The sequence below is a fragment of the Mustela nigripes genome, chromosome 5 (assembly GCF_022355385.1).
Source record: "Mustela nigripes isolate SB6536 chromosome 5, MUSNIG.SB6536, whole genome shotgun sequence".
NCBI lineage: Eukaryota > Metazoa > Chordata > Mammalia > Carnivora > Mustelidae > Mustela > Mustela nigripes.
In genome coordinates, this window is record NC_081561.1 from 67792059 (window position 1) to 67804185 (window position 12127).

Genomic DNA, 12127 nt, shown 5'->3' on the forward strand with positions numbered 1-12127 from the left:
GTGGCATGGATGTTGTGCAAAACGAGAGTTGAAGAGAATACTGAGGACCCGGCTTTCCAGCGTACATCCCAGGCTATGGAAAGAAGGGCAGGAATGCTCTGAACTCCTGCATTCCATTAATAGTTGAGCACAGCATAGCCGTCTCTGTGCTCACCTGACCCAGAGTGCACCCAGGTGCTGAGCATTTAGGCAGTGAATAGAAGGTGCTATGGGGCTCAGTGCAGACTTTCAACCCTCTAAGCCGGGCCTGTGATCTCTGAGAACTGCTTCAAATAAAAATCAGTTCCCTCTGTACTCTAAGGAGAGTAGTTAATCTTTATCATGACAACTTAAGGCCGTGGCCAGATTGAATGGCATGGCTGAGAGCTCTATTTCCTAGCACACGTGTTTTCCTGGATGGCAATGGATCCTTAACCTTTCCGGGGCCTCTGACAGGGTGCAATGCTCAGGGGGGACGGAACACGGCTTACTTTTTAATGACATGTTCACATCAACTTCAAAGCCACCAGTGGAAAATTTGGGCTTTAAGTGAACTATAATTTTATAAAATTAGGGCAATAATGTATTCAACCAATGAATTATTCAACATAAAGTTATATAGAATATGAAGTTATATAGTTATAGAAGTTATAGAAATTTATGTTATATAAATATAGAATACAAATGTTACATAGAGCATCTCTTTCTGCCTATAAACAGAAATGTTTTTCTAGTACTTTTCTAGCAATGCTTGTTCCTCCTCTTTCCAGTTGCATATTTGGCTACACCTTGGTAGAGCAAAGTTCAACATACCTATATTTTTCTGCTCCACAACCTCCCAGTTATCCTCTCCAAAATAGATGAACACATTCATCAAAATGTCTAATTCAATGATTGATTCCTAAAGTGCCTATCCAAAAAAAACAAAAAACTGTGTACTTGCCATGAGGTATATGGTACCCCCTGGGGCGGGGGTGAAGAGGCCAGATAAAGTGCTAACAGGATAACAAAAATTTGGTACCATTGAAACTCAGGGAAAATTTCTTCTGAGCATTTGATAGATACATAAGAGATACATAGAAATGATTAGTTTGCTAGCCAATAAAAACATATTTCATGCTTAGGTATGCTGGGGTTTTTCCTCAAACCTTGACCAAAGGTTTTCAAATTCTGTCTAATTTCTGACTTCCCATTTCCAGAATTTTTCCATCTCTCCCAAAAGGGCTGTGAATCCTTTTTAAGCATGGTCACCAAACGTGATTGGGTATGGGTACATCTGATCTCCCTATAAATGTCCCAGAGTCTGTAAAAACTCAATCAGAAACAAGCAGTGATTCAAATGTTTTTTTCCTTCTTCATCTTCTAGCTACAAGATTTAAATAATACAAAAATGTTCACCGGTAGAACATCCAACCAAGATGCCCAGTTCTTAATCATCCTTTGGCTCTGGTCAGAATAATCCTCTAAAATAACACAGCATGGTCAAGGCAGTACAACCTCGTGCGTATCCGCATACTGCTAATTCCTTTTGCAGTTGTCTGTACCACACAGTTTATCACTTTATTACATGTGGGCTTGTTATCCAACTGTTCCGGGTGCATTTCTTTTCTTTCAAAACACATTCTGAGATGCTGAAGAGCTGGGCTTCTGGGTTGAACACCCATGTTTTCTATACACTATATGGCTTGGTATTGTACACATAACAGAAGCCTCTATACTTGTTCAGTATTTGTTCCTTTCGAAACTTTTTGGGTCAAACATCCCTTAGGAAAACTTTCAAGACTTGTTATATCTGCTGAAGTTTTTCACAAGAAGGTAGATTTTACTCAGCAAAATAACTGGGCTTATTTTTCTTTACAGTTAGATCAAAATCACTTACTCTTTTGAGAATCATGAATTTATTAGACTTCAATAGTCACCAGGTTTGGTTTAATAGAGTCACTAATTCTTAGTCACTTTGTGTTAAGTTCATAAACAGATCGCAACCCGTGTAATTTTTAATAGTACTATGTCCCAGTATCAGCTGTATCAACAGAGGCAATCTAATGTTTAAACAATATATTCCTATTTAATAGAATCTCCTAATATGCAAATCACGATATTAGCCAAATTAGATCTTCCAAAATAAAATGAATATGTGTGTATTTCTTCATCAGAGTTCACCTATCAAGAGTATAAATATATTCTACTCTTCTAAATTTTGTTTCTGAAGTGAACTATCATGCATATATAAAAGACACCATCGTGTATTTAGTAAATTAAATGTTATAATCAACTTACATTTTATGTAGACAACACAAATATATCAATTCAAGTTTTTGTTTTAAAATACCATGCCAGTGAGGTATAAAACTGCATTGGCAAATGTTTTGGGTCTTTAGGTGCTTATATTAGCATCATTAACTTACAAATCATCAGGACAATTTCTTGGTGGCTCCAGTCTCCCTCCTGTTTGCACATAGTTTAAAACATCAAGGTTGGAATGAGTTGGATAAGGCTGGTGACCAAGAGTTAAAATCTCCCAAATCAGAATTCCAAAAGACCTAAGGATGTTAAAGAGTTTACTTTAATTATACTTATTACAAACATCATGTTTAGAGTAGTTTGTCCAATGTAATTATTCCTGGGGCTATTGGGGTCTGCTTTATGATTGGCATTCTTGGCCCCATAAAAGGCAAATGGGAGACTTAAAAGTAAGTTGACGTCAAGAAAAAGTAGAAAAAGCAACTGCCTACTAGCAACACTTCAAAGGTGATAGGAAGTTTAAGGGGATACACACACACACACACACATATACACACACTTTGTTCCTCCTCCCCAGCTGAAACTGTGCTACAGACCTCTATTACTTGAGGCTTTCATAGCATCGATGTGCAGACTAATGTAGGGGTAAGTAAGAAAGCATTTCACATTTTCCCCCGTGAGTTTGAACGTTAGTAAACATGGAGAGGAAAGGCTTGAATGTGAACTGGCAACACTGAGGTCAAATTATCTCTCATCACCAATTTTGACTGGGGCCAGTCCAGCTTAAAAGTTATTGAGTAGATCTAATCAAAATTTGGGATTCACGAGCCAACATGAGTGCCCAATTCTTGTAATAAAGAGAAGCCCAAACCTCTTCAATGTCATACTGTTTTTGAGATCCATGATTTAAACTCTTACCTATAAATTAATGATCCCACATCCCAGAAGAGTAGGCATCTGGACACATACTTGGACACTGAGTCACATTTATGAATTCCTATTAGCCACAGCACTACGCTTTTGGACAGTGATAGAATCCTTGAAGTAAATGTATCTATTTCACATTTATGATTAAGATAATGGATCAAAACTGATAAGGGTAAGGGAGGAAAATACTGAGACCCAGGAATAGTACTACAAGTTTAGATGGCCTTTCATTTCCCTTCTGCCTCTGACATTGAATGGGTCTGCCTGAATTCCTCTGTGTACCGTTAAACTCACCATACGTCAGACTGAGTAGTGAAGATTCCATCCATCAAACTTTCTGGAGCCATCCACCGAACTGGGAGTAGGCCTTCCCCTGTCTTTCTATAGTAATCATTTTTATAGATGTCCCTTGCGAGTCCGAAGTCCCCAATCTTCACTACTCGTGATGGACTGGTGTAGTCTTTCACAGACACAAGGCAATTCCGAGCTGCCAGATCCCTATGGCAAAAGCTTTATTTAATAATAATAATAACAAAGTTTCAGAGCTCAGACAAGGAACCCCAGCAGGTCTTTAGAGAAGAGAGAATTTTTACAAAAATTTTTGCTATTTTGAAGTCATGAAATGTTTATCCTGTATGTTCTACCCAAATGTTGATTATTGTTTCAACGTCCGTTAAGAACCTTGTATCTAGAATATCACCATACCTGTGAATGAAATGCATCTGCTCCAAGTAGACACAACCTTTTGAAATATCTACACACAGATCTACAAGGTCAACCAAGGTGAGTAAAGGACCATGAAACTGTAAGAAATGAAAGAAAAGTTACAGGTAGTTTTCCAGTTTGTACAAAACATACATGTGATGTTTTAAAGGTATTTTTAGTTTGGGTTACAAGAATTCAAACAAGGAAGGAAAGAGCTAGATTTACTACTTTCTACTGAAATATACATAAGTAAGATTTTTTTAGTAGAGTCAATATAGGATCTTTATTGGAAAGATCTCAGGGTGTCAGTACAGATAGACCAAGATTTGAAGCCTAGTTCTGCTACTTATGAGCTGTGTGAACTTGCTCATGTTGCTTAATTCACTAAACAACTTTCTCATCTGTGAAATGGGAATAATAAGACAGGTCATATAGAATCTGAGATAAGATTATATACATACAACAGGCCCACAATAAATAGTAGCTCCATCAGAAGATGTAAGAATGATAATTTAATCAGTACTAGTTAGGTTAATTATTGGCCCAGTGTCACACTGTAATGCCAGGCCATGGCCTTGTTCCTCAGATGAGCCCCCATATAAATGGTTAGCAGCACTCTATTTCAAGGTCACAGATGACTCCTCGCCTCCAGAGAGCCAGCATGCCTATATAGTTGAACCTATGCCAGCTGCACTGATTTCTACATAAAAAAGTCAGTGGAAGTTTTCATTGGTATCATCTAGAAAAAAATTTAAAGTTCCTTCCCCAAGGTTACACTCAAATCTTGTCTTTCCCTTGCCATTTCTCTGCAAATACCCTGGCTCAGGCCATTATCTTCCCTATCTGACGCATTCCAAACTTAATCCTGATTTCCATCCACATCCTTCACTGAGCAACTCAAATGATTCCCAAACTTGAAATCCCTCAATTTCTCATAGATGAGCGCTCTTAAGTGCTGCTCCCTCTGTCTCCCCCAACAAGCTCATGTTTTGTCCCCAGACTAGGAGGACCTTCCATGTTCTCAGACTCAACATCACCATAGTCCCACTGGACCACACCTGATCTTACTCCTAGGAATCAATCCCCTTGCAACACGGTTCACATCCAGCAGACACCGGACACAGGCCTCTTGGCCTAGGTCTGAGCTCCTGCCTGGTATCCTGACTGGTTCCTCAGTTCCTCTGTGAGTGGAATCCTGTTCTGCCTTTGGCAAAGCCCACTCTACTGAAGATGCTCCTTGCTTAGAATCAAATCTTTCTTCTGAACTTCAGGCTGACGGCTAGCATCACGCTCCCTGTGTACAGATTTTAATGCTGCCTGCCTGCCTAGGTGTCTAACTATCCCTTGCTCCTGACAGCCCCTGTGACAACCTTTTAGGATACTTCATCACCCCATGTTGTGGCTCCTGGACTCCAGATGCTCCTGCCCTGAGCTGTCACCTGTCATCTCTTGCCAACCCCCCAGACATACAGAGCCTCCACCTGGGTCTGATCCTGGTCATGGATTTTCATGACTCATGTGGGAAGATGTTGTTTCAGAGACTGTTTTCTCCCCTACTTTTATTGTGTCTCAAATGGAAGACCTCTGCCATGAAGCCTTCCCAGTTCTTCTGAGATGGAAATCATCGCTCTCCTCTTGGCTTCCACAATATAGTCTCTACTGTACTCCAATAGGCCCTCCCACTTTCTGTCTTAGATAGGTTATTTATATGTGACTTACCTCTCTACTGTGTGGCAAAGTCCTTGAAAGCAAGAGCCACATCCTTCACTATTGTATGATAAACATGCAGCAAAAAACACTTATGAATTGATTGTATCTAGCTATTTATACTATTTTGATAGGTTGGTTTTGGTTTTGTTTTTTACTTTCTTCTGTCCTAATAGAACCTTAGGCTATCAGAGCTTAAAAAGAAAGAAGAGCCCGAGAACATTTTCAATTCAAGATCCCATTTTATAGATGCAGAAACTGAGGTCCTGAGAATAAAAGACTGGACCAAGGTGTATGGGGCTAGATGAGTCAATCCTGGTGAATTTGACCCAGCACTGCCATCTTGGACCTGAGATAGGGAAAGCACGCGTGTGGCTGTTCTGGAATGTTGCCTCTGAGCATTCTCTGTGGAGGAAAGGCTGGCTCCAAATGAACTTAACATAATGGGGACTTAGAGCCTGTGGTATTCTGGCACTCAGCACCTACCAGCATTCTACCCACTGGTGGGAGTAAGGGCAGTGAGGCACAGAAGCTATCCTGCCCAGGAAAGGCCACAGAAGAACCCTTGAGAACCAGTCAGTAGAGCCATCAGAATCCTGACTAAATAGGAATAATCTGAAAAGAGCTGGCCCATGTTTTCCATTTCGCTCCCTCTTCTTGACCCCAAACAAACAAAGCACAATCTACAGATAAATGGTCTTGTTAAAGATGGGGACTAAGTGCGTGCATTTTTAGTCCCACTCTCTCCCCAAACCTTATTAAGATGACAGTGGAAGGAAAATGGTTATAATCTTACAAGTACAAATACATCAGGAAAATAAGTTTAGTGCATGAAACATTTGGGGGAAGCAAAGTGGATGGAGGGATGGTCCTTCAGCAGAGCTGAGAGACAGCTGGGCTGTCTGCAGGGGGAGAGGCAAGATATGGCTGTGTTTCACTAGAAAACTCTCTACAGGCTCTGCAGTTGGAGGTAGCAGACATCTCTGAATGCAGGGGTGAGGGGCAAGCCTGGAAGCAAGAGGAATGTTTGGAAGTTTATTTTAGGAGCTAACTAGATCCCAGGTCCTCCCACCACAGCAGGAGGCTTTCCACTGTAGAAAACACACACACACACACACACACACACACACGCACACACGCACGCACGCATGTACGCACGCACACGGAATTAGAACAACTCCAAGTTCAAAGATATCAGTCACACTCAGACACTGTGCTGAAAATGGAGAGGAAAATTAAGTGGGAGCCCCTAACTCAGCCCTTGGACCTTCACCCTCTCCCCTCTCACCTCCCTGAACTGAGGCTTAGGCCCTGATAGCCCAGGCAGGACAACAGCAGATTCCTCCCTGGGGAAAGTGGGGTGTGCCAGCGAAGACACCCAGATACTGTCCTTAAGGAATTTGGGAACCCCCAGTGAAAAAGCAGGGTCCCACATGACAACCAAAAGGAAGCTACCACAGTGTGTCTGTGGTTCCAGTCAGCCTCTTAGAACTCACTGTTAAATAAGAAGACCATCCACAAATCAACAAAGTGCTTGATAAAATGTCTCACATTACAAACAGATCTCAGAACAAAGAGGATAAAGGAGTCAGGACAATGCAGGAAGCAAATTAATACTTTAAAAAACTATAGTTAGTGTCCTAAGAAAGATCAGAGAAGATTTTGCCCATATGGAAAAAAATCCAATATTATTTTAAGAAGCAATCAAAACATAAGAATGATTTCGTGGAAAATTAAAATCTTAAATTCTATTTTAAAAATTACAGAAAGCTCCCGTAATTGAGAGCACAAATACAGAGTTGGAAAATAGACAAAAACTGCTAACAGAACAAAAGGATAAAACAAAGCAGCCCATTATCCAGCTAATAGAGTTTTGAGAACAAGGAAATCGAGAGAACAAAGAATTTTATTTATTATCAAAAAATAATATAGAAAAATACCCAGAACTAAAAGGGGTGATTTTCCAGACTGAGTGTCCAGATTGTTAAAAAGTACCACAGATAAGAAGTTCCTAAAATTTTCCGGAGAGGAGGAGCAGAAAGCAGGTCACTGATCGCAAGTCCAAGAATCAGAATGGCATAAGACTTCCTAAAGGCAACTGTACAAGCCAGAAAACCAAAGTGAAGGGGTTTTCAGCCTAGAATCCACCCAACTTATTCATCAAGTGTGAGGGAAGAAAAAGGATATTTTTCTCAAAAAGAGGGGTAAAAAGAAGACTTTTGCCTCACATGCATGCCTTCTTGTGATTTCTCTCATTCACAACCAAACAAAAAAGTCATGGAATAGAGGAAACTATGGTCCAGCAAGGAAATCAGCAGGGTAAATCTGAAAGGAACCCCAAGGATAACAGATCTGCAGGGCGCCCAGAAGACAAGCGCCTGTATTGGCTCCAGGAGACTGTCCAAGAAAAAAACCTGTCAGGTGCTGGATCAGCTGATCTAATTAACCCCAATGATCGAGGTGCTACAATTCTGTCAGAGCTGAGGTATATAAAAAAAAAAAAATGAAGCAACTGGGGAAAACAAAAGAGGCGTTTATTATTCTCTCCCAAAGTGGGGAAGAAAACACAATAACAGCTTTTGAGTAACTCAGCTGTAAGTAGTAGTCATAGTAATGTAAGTCTGCACTATTGATTAATCTGAAAATTTTGATAGCGGTCGGAGGATGGGGAAACACACTTGCCAATGTGTAGGGCTGGTGGGGTGTCGTTTGGTCCTGGGTCAGTCCAAGACAGTTAAGTTCTCACCTCTTAAAGGAGGGAGTCAGGAGATTTCCTCTAAGACTGAAAAAATCCATGTGCAGCAGTATACATGGAGTGTGCAGGAGCATAGAGGTAAATACCAGAAGAAATGTGTAGATGCCTGCCATGTGGGAATGAGACAGTCTTTCGCTATAAACCGTGTTTTCTATTTCAGTGTTTTAGTCACAGAACATGTACTTCGATAGAAATAAAAAGCAATTTTTTAAATCTACAGATTTCAATATTAGTGTCTTGTTTCCTCTCATGTGTTTCTCATCTGAGATAGAAGGTAAGTTCCCACAGGTGTTGTCACAGCTGGCCCTGATTCCATAGTCTTTGCAGGTGGGTGCTGAGGAGAGAAGACCAGGGAAGACCAACACAAACTTGTGGCCAACACAAGTTTGAAAGGCCTATGAAAATCCAAACAGATAAGCCAACTGGGTAGGGACAGAGAGTAGTCAGGAAAGACATGAGGTCTTGCAAGTATCAATTTGGGACAGACAGGCACATAGATTAAGTGAGAAAGATGTGCCTTTCCAACGCCACACAATCTCTGTTCTTCAGGAAACATGATTTTGGGAGTGAGGTACCTATTTTCCCACTAAATATTAAAAAGCCTCAAATAACCAGAAAATGCCCGAAGTTAGCCCAGGATTCTAACTGTCCTACTCCAACAGAAGGAAATACAAGAATTCTTTCCACAGAAATCTTCAGAGGTTCGACCATCAACCCAAACTGCAGCTTACTGAATTTAAAGAAACTTAGTGGGAAATTACAGGGCCTGCGCATTACAAAACCAGTAGGAGGATTGCATTTCTTACCTTTGTCATCCGGGCTTTACGCAAATAGGTAAGAAGGTCTCCTCCTTCCATCAGTTCCAGGATAATGTATTGGGGTTCGTTGAGCAGACAAACTCCAAGCTGCTTCAGGATGTTGGGGTGGTTAAATTTGCTACAAGGTGGAAAGAGACAGGCAGGATGACATGACAGCAACAGGCACCCTGGCCCAGGACCTTCGGGAAATAGAGCAATTCTTTAACTCCATTTTCCTTCAAAACTCCTGTTTGGGTCGGGGGCAGGGGCTGTTAGGTTTTTCCCTAATAAATGAAAGTCTCTTTTCCCAAGAACTGGTCTATGTGCTTGCCTTAGAGAGATGATACGGCAACCCCTAGTGGCCAGCTCCTACGGCTGGAATAGGTGATCTTTAGAAGAAACGTTTATAGGAAGTATTTTATGTTTTGGTAAAGAAAGTAATCTTAACTACTATCCTTCAGAAGATACTTGAAAGCATTACATTTTCAGTCATCACAAGTATGTAATATAATTCTCTTTCTTTTGGAGAAACAATTCAGTCATGCAGGTTTGGCTTCCACCATTTTCTCAAGACATCAAACCAAGGAAGCCCTGATCTAATGATTAGAACCCACAGCTGAGACCCCCAGGGGCTTCTGCCTCAGGCCCTCCCTTTAAGACACCTCGGAGCACTTCTCATGACCAGAAACTGACTCTAACCTTGAAGACAAGTTTACTAAGACTGAGGGTATTTTTACGGACATCCCTATACTTGGACTCGCTCCCTTACTCTGGATATTTGAGCCACTACCACACGTTTAGAAGAACATACACATGTTCAAAGCCGAGCAGCTTCGGACATCACACTGCTTGTTGAAGGTCAAAGAAAGGAAGAACTTTTGTCCAAGGACTGCCTGTTGGAAGTCTGGTTTCTACAGAGCCCTTGTCACCACAGGCATATCTATGTTTAAACTTAAGCCATGTTAATTTGAGGCATGATCTGTGATGTCGGGTCATTCTGAATGTTAAAAATTCACCAATCAGATATAAAAGCTTTCTACCCTTCTTAAGGGAAAATGAAGCGAGGACTACCCCAATACCTCATCAGATGTGCCTCTTTTAGGAATTCAATCTTCTCTTGGTCTGTGGAGCCCTTCTTCAAAGTCTACACAACATAAAAATAAGCCAGGAATCAGTATAGCAGACATTTCTGTGAGCTCAGTGGGTTAATGGAGACCATCTTTGTTTTGTTTTGTAATATTCACCCTCAAAGCTGGAGATAGATCATGGCTAATATATGTGCATGTGTTCTGTAAACTTATTCAAAACTTAGCCGGTGTTAGAACTAGTGTTCAAGTGGGAAAGCCTGAAAGACAAAAGATCAAGTAACATCTACTATTCCCTCCCTCCAAAATTCCCTCCAAAAATGTAGAAATTTTTAAAAGTGTAGGTGTGTAGGGGCGCCTGGGTGGCTCAGTGGGTTAAGCCGCTGCCTTCGGCTCAGGTCATGATCTTGGGGTCCTGGGATCCAGTCCCGCATCGGGCTCTCTGCTCAGCAGGGGGCCTGCTTCCCTTCCTCTCTCTCTGCCTGCCTCTCTGCCTACTTGTGATCTCTCTCTGTCAAATAAATAAATAAAATCTTTAAAAAAAAAATGTAGGTTGTAGGCCAGTTTCTTAATTTTCAAAGTTTTCTAATCAATATCTATTTCTCCCTGCTTCCTTGTTAATGACACTATATTTGTCTCTTAAAGGTATCTTACCTTAGAACTAGTGTTCAAGTGGTACTAGTCTGGACTAGTTCCAGACACTTTGGTCTAACTGAATCAGGAAACTTGTGTTTTGTAATTCTCCAGCCTCCCTTGAAAATAGGGGTGATCATCTGAGTCAGTTCTGGTCAGTGAGGTATAAGGGGGAAACTGCTGAAGGGGAGAGAAGCTTGTGGAAAACTTCCACATTTTGGAACATATACATCTAAAATCATTCTTCCTCCTTGCCCTGACCTGAATGAAGAACCAATGCCTGATCTTTGGCAACCATCTTGGGATCATGAGGTAACACATGTGTATAAAGTCAAGAGAGTTTCAGATATCCTGGCTCTGACCTAACACAGTACTGCACCAAAAACCAGCAGTCCTCTAGTTATGTGGAAAAAATAAACACTTGCTTACACCAGGTAAGGCTAGAGTATTTAAAGCACTTTTAGATTGCACCATTTGGCAGTGGAGAGGATTTTGCCAATATTTCTGGTTGTATAAGCCCTCTCTCAAAGCAACAAATTCCTAACAAGCAGTGGTCAGGATGTTGCCCAATTACATAAAAGTTCATCATCCCTCAATGAAAAGGTTTTAGACAAATATGGGAGTCTACCCAGCACTTCCTTGAAACTACATTCAACATATACCATGGTAATAACTGTGTCACACAGGGGTCAGCAAACTATAGCTTGGAGACCAATGCCAGCCTGCAACTTTGTACAGCTTGAGCTCTGAAAATAGTTGCTCAGTTTTAATTTTATATTTTCCCAGCTTTACTGAGGTATAAGTGACATGTTACATTTTCAAATGGTTGGGGAAAAGTTGAAAAGAGGATATTTCTTAACACGTGAATGTGTTAGGATATTCACATTTCAATTCCCATAAACAAAGTTTTACCAGAACATCACCACCCTCTTGAGTTCACATATGGTCTAGGGCCGCTTCACTCTGTGAGGGCAGAGCTGTGTAATTGCAACTGACGCCAACTGGCCAGGAAGCTCTCTACTCTCTGCCCTCGTACCGGAGATATAGAGAATGTGCTTTACCCCCCTGGTCCTCTTATAGTATATTCAAAGGGAAAAACAGTCTGCCAAGTCTTAGTTAATTAATAACCTCAGAGGTAATGACACATTAGAGAGCTTATGGAAGAAATGGAAGAAACATTGTCATTTCTGTTGTTATGCATGGACTCCCAACTTTAGCTCTCTTTTAGCTCATATTTTATTATAGTTTTATCCACGTAAATTCATATAAATGTGAAGATCCAACATGTCAAGGAA

The 12127-nt window shown here is 40.9% G+C and overlaps 1 protein-coding gene across 1 annotated transcript in view; it reads right to left on the reverse strand.

Moving 5' to 3' along the window:
• ROS1 (ROS proto-oncogene 1, receptor tyrosine kinase) overlaps positions 1–12127 on the reverse strand; it is a 116016-nt gene that overhangs the window by 17129 nt on the left and 86760 nt on the right. Inside the window, exons 38-42 of the mRNA XM_059400606.1 lie at positions 10194–10258; positions 9124–9253; positions 3856–3953; positions 3445–3648; positions 2388–2522 (exon numbers count right to left, since the gene is read on the reverse strand). Of these exons, the coding sequence (XP_059256589.1) occupies positions 2388–2522; positions 3445–3648; positions 3856–3953; positions 9124–9253; positions 10194–10258 (632 nt within the window). The remainder of the gene's footprint in view (positions 1–2387; positions 2523–3444; positions 3649–3855; positions 3954–9123; positions 9254–10193; positions 10259–12127) is intronic.